This window comes from Carlito syrichta, unplaced genomic scaffold, assembly GCF_000164805.1.
Source record: "Carlito syrichta isolate Samal-C Ts95f unplaced genomic scaffold, Tarsius_syrichta-2.0.1 Scaffold308803, whole genome shotgun sequence".
Classification (NCBI taxonomy): domain Eukaryota; kingdom Metazoa; phylum Chordata; class Mammalia; order Primates; family Tarsiidae; genus Carlito; species Carlito syrichta.
In genome coordinates, this window is record NW_007252899.1 from 403,126 (window position 1) to 411,323 (window position 8,198).

General features: G+C 51.5%; 1 protein-coding gene across 1 annotated transcript in view; it reads left to right on the plus strand.

The window, feature by feature from the left end:
- Positions 1 to 4,931: 4,931 nt before the first annotated feature.
- The window catches only part of CENPT (centromere protein T), a 6,417-nt gene continuing 3,150 nt past the window's right edge, over positions 4,932 to 8,198 (plus strand). Inside the window, exons 1-7 of the mRNA XM_008065757.1 lie at positions 4,932 to 5,207; positions 6,491 to 6,581; positions 6,713 to 6,800; positions 6,919 to 7,015; positions 7,121 to 7,257; positions 7,369 to 7,405; positions 7,598 to 7,740. Coding sequence (XP_008063948.1) covers positions 5,098 to 5,207; positions 6,491 to 6,581; positions 6,713 to 6,800; positions 6,919 to 7,015; positions 7,121 to 7,257; positions 7,369 to 7,405; positions 7,598 to 7,740 — 703 coding nt within the window. The 5' untranslated portion in view covers positions 4,932 to 5,097. The remainder of the gene's footprint in view (positions 5,208 to 6,490; positions 6,582 to 6,712; positions 6,801 to 6,918; positions 7,016 to 7,120; positions 7,258 to 7,368; positions 7,406 to 7,597; positions 7,741 to 8,198) is intronic.

Sequence of the window (8,198 nt, forward strand, 5' to 3'; positions counted from 1 at the left end):
CGGAGTCGGCCCGGGGACGCCGCGAAGGACCGCCTGGGTAAGAGGACTACGCCCCCCACAATGCACCGCGCCAGAAGCCGCTCACTTCCGGTGCGGGGTATGCTTATCCCGGTCGCTTTCCTGGGTCCTGCGACAGCTCCCGAAGAGCAGATTCTTACCCCAACTCGGCTCGTTCCTGGCGGGCAAGAAACGTGTATTCGGCGGCTGGAACGCTGTTGCCTGGTCTTCCCCTCACGAGGAACCAGAATCTTGATAGAGGTGGGGTGGGGGCGGGGCGGTCTCGGTGCGCGCCTCACCAATGCGCAAGCGCTGTGTGCCCACGGAGACTACAAGTCCCGTGATGCCTCACGCTGAACTTGGCGGCTGCGGCCCTAAGCGCCACCTAAGGGAGAGGTCGGGTTACAGCGGAGCAGGATTCGGGCGAGATTGTGCTGTTGTGTCAGAAGCGGTGCCCCAGCCTATAAACTTTTGAGTCGACGGCATAACCGCAGAGGGAGAGGAAACCTGGGCCTCGACGCCCCGAAGGACCTCAGGAGTCCCTTTTTTTTGCGTCGGGGACTCTTTCCGGATTCAGTCGCTGCCTGCGTTGATTCACTTAGTGACCTAAAGTCATCAGTAGGTACCTACTTTGTGCCGGGCCGACCTGGCCCCTCCCTCCTGGAGTCTGACTGACTAGAGGGATGAGCATCTGTCTTTTAGATAACAGATGTTAATGCACGCGAATGGATGTCTAGCCACAGAAATAAACTCACCAAAGGAATGAACAGGACAGACGAGAAAATGGGGGGACAGAAGGCCAAGAATAAAAAACGACAAAAAGCTTGGTTAAGGAGTAGCCAGTTCTTGTCCCAGGAACCTGCCTATAAGGCCCCGAGGCAAACAGCTAGACTCGGCCCTCAAAAAGCCTGGAAGGAGGTGGCCAGGATAGCCTAAGCACCGAAAGATACCAAACTGGAGCATGTTAAAGGATTTAGGATTTTATTCTGAAGGCGACTGGGAGCTATTAAAGGGCTTTAAGCGAAGCGATTTGCATTGTAATACGACACCTCCCCTCTCCCTTGTCTTTTTTATTTTATTATTTTTTTAGTAGGGGTCTCTGTCGCCCAGGATGGAGAGGTTGTGGAAAACCAGGAGGAGTCAGGCAGTTGTCCAGGACAATTACCTGCAAACTATCTCTCCTTTGTTGAGTTCTCCCTTTTCTCCCGCTTTTTTTTTGGGGGGGGGGGTCCTTTTTCATTCCTTTCTCCTAATTATTATTATATTTTTTTTTTTGAGTTGGAGTCTCACTCTGTCGCCCAGACTGGAGTACAGCAGCCTCGACCTGCTGGGCTCCTGCCATCCTTCCGCCTCAGCCTTCCAAGTAGCTGGAACTATAGGTATGCACTACCACGCCCGGCTGATTTTTTTGATTTATTTTAGAGATGAGGTCTTGCCAAGTGGCCCGGGCGGGTCTCGAACCCACGGGCTCAGGCAATCCACTCACCTCAGTCTCCCAAAGCACTGGGATTGCAGGCTGAGCCACCGAGCCAGGCTCTATGGTTCTCTTATTTTGCGAAGCACAAACCTAATTTATTCTTTGGTCCTTTTTTTTTTTTTTTTTTTTGAGTTGGAGTTTCATTCTATTGCCCAGGTGGAGTACAGTGGCATGCCCACAGCCACCATAGCCATGATCTGCTGGGCTCAGGTGATCCTTCTGCCTCAACCTTCCAAGTAGCTGGAACTACAGGCATGCGCTACCCCTCCTGGTTAATTTTTTGATTTATTGTAGAAATGAGGTCTTGCCAGGTTGTCCAGGCTGGTTGCAAACCCGTGAGCCCATGAGCTCAGACAATCCTCTCACCTCAGTCTCCCAAAGTGCTGAGACTATAGGCGTGAGCCACTGCTCCCAGCCTTGCTCCATTTAAAATTTTTTTTATTTTTTTTATTTTTTTAGTTGGAGTCTCACTCTGTCGCCCAGAATGGAGTGCAGTGGCCGCTCCCGGCCACTGCAGTCTCGACCTGCTGGGCTCCGGCGATCCTTCCACCTCCGCCTTTCAAGTAGCCAGAATTACAGGCATGCGCTACCATGCCCGGCTGATTTTTTTGATTTATTGTAGAGATGAGGTCTCGCTGCCCAGGCGGGTCTCGAACCTGCAGGCTCAGGCAATCCACTCACCTCAGCCTCCCAAAGGCGAGGGATTACAGGCTGAGCCACCAAGCCCGGCCATTTTAAATTTTTATTTATTTTATTTACTTATTTATTTTTATTTATTTAGTTAGTTAGTTATTTTTGAGTTGGAGTCTCACTCTGTCGCCCAGACTGGAGTGCAGTGGCCGCTCCCGGTCACCTCAACCTCGACCCACTGGGCTCCGATGATCCTTCTGTCTCACCCTTACAAGTAGCCGGAACTAGAGGGGCGCGCTACCATGCCCGGCTGAATTTTTGGATTTATTGTAGAGATGAGGTCTCGCTAAGTTGCCCAGGCGGGTCTTACTCCATTTTTTAAAGCAAGCACAAATATGTCCATGACTATCTGTCTCAAGTATCAAATACTTTACACCTTATCCAAGGCCAGGTTAGGAAAAGAACTCCACGGAAAACTCAGAAACCAAGTTTTAATTAAGTTGCCATGAACACTTAAGAAAGGTGAGAGGACTGTCAATTGGTGAAAAATATGGAAAGCACTAGCAATTTGGTAATCACCTCCAGCAATAACAGAACTAGCCAGGTGCGGTGGCTTATGCCTGTAATCCCAGCACTTTGTGAGGCCGAGGTGAGAGGACTGTCTGAGCTCAGGGGTTTGAGACCAGCCTGGACAACTTGGCAAGACCTTGTCTCTACAATAAGTCAAAAAAAAAAATTAGCCAGACGTGGTGGCACATGCCTGTGATTCCAGCTACTTGGAAGGCAGAGGTGGAAAGATCGCCTGAACCCAGTAGGTCAAGGTTACAGTTGCCATGAGCCTGCCACTGCCCTCCAGCCTGGGTGACAGAGTGAGACTCCAACTCAAAAAGCAAAACAAACAAACAAAAACAATTTCTGAGAGCTGGAATTCATCTCAAAGTGGCTCATGTTTGGAAATCATAACATCTGTGCTGGATCACGGCCTACTAACCTTGACCCCTGCAACCTGATCTCTTCTGATAGATATAGACTCTACAGAGTCATCTCTGCAAATGCAGATCTGACTAGGTCACATATAAAATAAAAAAAAATTTTTTTTTTTGAGTTGAAGTCTCACTCTGCTTCCTAGTCAAGAGTACAGTGGCATGCTCATGACCACCGCAGCCTCAACTTACCGGGCTCAGGTGATCCTTCTATCAGCCTTCCAAGTAGCTAGCATTACAGGCACGTGCCACTACGCCTGCCTACTTTTTAAATTTTTTTTTATAGAGACAAGACTTGCCAGGTTGCCTGGGTTTATCTCAGACCACTAGGCCTCTGGCAATCCTCTCTCCTCGGCCTCCCAAAATGCTGGGATTATAGGCATGAGCCATGTGCCCAGCATAAAATTCTTTTTTTTTTTTTGAGTTGGAGTCTCACTCTGTCACCCAGACTGGAGTGCAGTGGCCTCTCCCGGCCACCGTAGCCTCGACCTGCTGGGCTCCGGCGATCCTTCTGCCTCAGCCTTCCAAGTAGCTGGAACTACAGGTGCGCGCTACCACGCCTGGCTGATTTTTGATTTATTGTAGAGATGAGGTCTCGCCAAGTTGCCCAGGCGGCTCTCGAACCTGGGGGCTCAGGCAATCCACTCACCTCAGCCTCCCAAAGTGCTGGGATTACAGGCTGCGCCACTGAGCTCGGCTTAAAATTCTTTTTTTTTTTTTTTGAGTTGGAGTCTCACTCTGTCGCCCAGACTGCAATGCAGTGGCCGCTCCCGGCCACCACAGCCTCGCCCAGCTGGGCTCTGGCGATCCTTCCGCCTCAGCCTTCCGAGTAGCCGGAATTACAGGTGTGCGCTACCAAGCCTGGCTAATTTTTTGATTTTATTGTGGAGATGAGGTCTCGCTGACCAGGCGGGTCTCGAACCCGCAAGCTGAGGCAATCCACTCACCTCAGCCTCCCAAAGGCGCGGGATTACAGGCTGAGCCACTGAGCCCGGCTAAAATTCTTTTTAATTAGTTAATTAATTAATTTATTTATGTATTTATTTTGAGTCGGAGTCTCACTCTGGAGTCCCAGGCTGGAGTGCAGTGGACCGCTCTCAGCCACTGCAGCCTTCACCTGCTGGACTCAGGTGTTCCTTCCACCTCAGCCTTGCGCATAGCTGGAACTGCAGGCACGCACTACCACGCCCAGCTTATTTTTTGTTTTATTGTAGAGATGAGAGCTTGTCAAGTTGCCCAGGCTGGTGTCGCACCCGTGAACTCAGGTAATCCTCTCACCATCCCAAAGTGCTGGTGTTATAGGCGTGAGCCACCGCACTCAGCCTAAATTTTTTATTTTTGAGTTGGGGGCTTACTCTGTCATCCAGGCTGGAGTGCAGTGGCAAGATCACGCCTCATCACAGCTTCGAACTTCTGAGCTCAGGTCATCCTTCCTCCTCAACCTCCCAAGTATAGAACTATAGGCGCATGCCACCATGCCTGGCTAATTATTTTAATTTTTTGTAGACCGGAGGTCTCTACATATCCCAGGCTAGTCTCAAATTCCTGGGCTCAAGTGATCCTGCCGCCTCGGCCTCCCAAAGTATTGGGATTACAGGCGTGAGCCACCGCTCCCCGCCCAGATAAAACTATTTTTCCTGGCCCAAGTGTATCTTCTCATCTTTGGGGAGGGATGTGGCAATGAGAGGCATTCTAATAATATTAACTGCAACTTAACTCCTTGAAGCATTACAAGCCACTTAATTAGGTGTGTATACCCTCAATTTACAGATGAGGAAACCAAGACCTGGACTGGCGGCAAAAGTTTGCCCAGGCTCAACCCCAGTGTGGGTGCCTTCAAAACAGCTGGAGTTTGCATCCACTCTAGTCCACGCTGCAAACAGCGACAGGGAGAGAACTACAACTCCCGTGAGGTTGTGCGGCAGCATCGCGAGAGTTACCTTAAACGTGACGGCGGGAACGCGGCCTCTGTTGCTGGCTGGGCGGTTGCGAGGACCAGCTGCTGAGGCGATGGCGGATCCCTGCCCAGACAGCGAGCCTACGCCGCGCACGCTGCTGCGGCGCCTGCTGGATACAGCGGACCCGCGCACCCCACGGCGACCCCACCGTACCGGTGCAGGGTATGTGAGGGCACTGCTGGAGTACACGAGCAGCTAGAGGGACTGGGGGAGTGGGTTCTGGGTGGGATTCAGCGCCGATCCTGTTTCAAGAAGGAAGTCTCAGAGAGGAGGCTCTGAGTACTGGCTCCACTGCCCAGCTGGGCTCCGGCTACCTGTTTGTACTCCAGCCCCGGGCTTCCAGGCAGCCGGGCCTCTGGGCCACAGTGTCTGACTGAGTCCGAGTCTTTGGGGGTTGGCCTCCATAAGCGCTCAGAATCCCCACCATCGCGCACATTCAGTCTTAAGGTCTGTAACTCTCAGCTAGGACTTCGGAATGGAGCTAGAGAGCACAGCCTGGGCAGAAAGCACCGGGGGTGGGGGGTGGGGACAGTAACTGGAAGATGCTTTGCTAGGGAGCAGGGAATTTGGCCTGACTTGGTGCGAGAGTTGTGGGCTAAGGGCTGTGGTGAGCTCATGGTGCAAAGGATGCAGAAGTTGACATCTGCCAGACTTGGATAGTGCCATTGTGTTATAGAGAATGGGAAGCCATTTATTATAGGTTTTAGACCTATGGATGATGAGGTGGGAGCTGTGCCCTGGGAATGTTTATGTTACTCTGAAACCGGAGAGGGATTGGACTGAAGAAACTAGGGCTGGGGTAACTCGTATGGAGGGTGCTGTTAGACCCTGAGAAGTATTTAAAAATACTTAGAGGGCGACATGGTGGCTCACACCTTTAATTCCAGCTCTTTGGGAGGCAGAGGTGAGAGGATTGCCAGGGGTTTGAGACCAGCCTGGGCAACTTATGAGACCTTATCTCTACAATAAATAAAAAAATCAGCTGGGTGTAGTGGTGCATACCTGTAGTTCCAGCTACTTGGAAGGCTGAGGCAGAAGGATCACCTGAGCCCAGCAGGTAGAGGCTGCAATGGCTGTGAGTGTGCCACTGGGCCCCAGCCTGGGTGACAGAGTGAGACTCCTACTCAAAAAGAAAAAAAAAGATTCTGCTAAAGCCACCTCTGTGAAGTCTTTCTCAGCTCCTTTCGCTGGCTGATTCAGTCATATTTCCCCTTTCTTCCCATACCCCAGGGGTCCTCTTCATCCACATCCCTCTTGACATAGATCTGGGAATGGAGGCTATGGGAGGGGCAAGTTGTTTCTGAGTCCCTGGCCCTGAAGAAAAAGAGCTTCAGAGAAAGACCCCTGATGAAGACATGTCTTTGCATCCTATACCTACCTCTCCCTACACACCCCCATCCCTGACACATAATTCTCAGAGCAGCTGGTCTTTGGTCTTTATACAGTGCCCAAAAAACCCTGCTTGAAACACCCTCCCCCAGGAGACTGAGAAGCCAAACAAAGACAACTACCAGACAATGGTCCTATGGAGCCAAGGTAAGTGCCCATCCCACTATGGGGCCATGGCTGCCTTCAGGGGTCCTGAGGTTTATTTCTGCTCTGGAATCCACCTTGAGGAACTCTCAAGGCAAATGAACAGACTAGTTGCTTGGTGCTTTTACCTATAGTCTATTGGCAGATTGGCCCATGTTCAAACCAGTGGGCACCTGGAGAAACAGACACCTCGGACTTTGCTGAAGAACATTCTGTTAACTGGTAAGTGAGCGCTAGCCTGCTGGTCAGAGTTAGGCACCAGTACAAAAACCAGTCCTGGGGTATCCCTTTCAGTGTATCCTGTTTTGTTAGCCCTATTCTCTCCTTGGTGTTTCTGTAGCCCCGGAATCTTCCATTCTCATGCCAGAGTCAGTGGTGAGGCCAGCGCCAGCACCGCAGGTGGTCCAGTCCTCCAGACGGAAAAGCAGTCAGGGCAGGTGCATAGAGAACTCTCCAACTGTTAGTTCTGGTCAGGGAGCTTCTTGGGGGCTCCCAAACCAGAATTGGGCTTCTCTGGCCTGAGATAAGCTCTGTTCTTATAGCCTGGAGCTGCAACTTCCTGAGCTTGAGCCCCCTACAACCCTGGCTCCAGGTCTGCTGGCCCCTGGCAGGAAGAAGCAGAGGCTGAGATTGTCAGTGTTTCAGCAGGAAGTGGACCAAGGGCTGCTTGTCTCCCACGGTGAGGCTCTGGACATCACCTGGAGAGGCTGAGGAGGGCTGAGAGAGGAGTCTCACAGGCCTGGATCTCTTACCATGGTTTCTTTTTACTTCTCTTGCTGGTAACTGACAGAGCCTCGTGGGAATGCTGATGCCTCTTCCCTCACCAGGTGCTGTTTCCTCTTTTGGGGGTTGTACAGGAGACGCTTGGGGAGGGAGGCACTAATTGGGATGAAATCTGGCCATGCTATTCCCTGCCAGTTTTAGCCTCAACATGTCGGCTACATTCTAGATGGGAAAATCCTCTGGGAAAACTGGTCTCAGGTAAGTGACTTTCCTTTTTGCCTCCTCCCTCTCACCAGCTCCCTCAACTTGACCTTTGCTACACCTCTTCAGCCACAGTCAGTGCGGAGGCCTGGTCTGGCCCGCAAACCTCCCACCCGCCGAACTGTGGATGTGGGTGTCTTTTTGCAGGATCTGCGAGATACAGACTTGGCTCCTCCAAGTAAGATTGCAAGTTTCCCCCTCTGGCCTTTTTGGAAAGTTCTCTCACATGACAAGTATGAGATGCTGCTGTGTGAGGGTTGCTGCTCTCTTGGTGGGGTCAAGGACAGTGGGCAAGTCTGGTCAATCAGTCTATAAGGAGTTTCTGCTTTCTTTCTACAAGGTGCTCCTTGCCTTGGTAGGGTACAGTCTTAGCCTCTCTGTGTTTCCCAAGACCCCATATCCTTGAGCTATAGGAAGAAGGTGTGTTTTGATTTACCAGGATAAGAGGAGGGCTCTGGGCAGAAGGAGCATAATGAAAAGTAGAGAGTAGAGGCGTGAGTGAGCAGCTGGGAAGGCAGGCAGCTGTGGAGGCCCAAGACTGCCAAGTTAAGGCATAGGAAGGTAACTAAGAAATGCTGTGAGCCGGGCTTGGTGGCTCAGCCTGTAATCCTGCGCCTTTGGGAGGCTGAGGTGAGT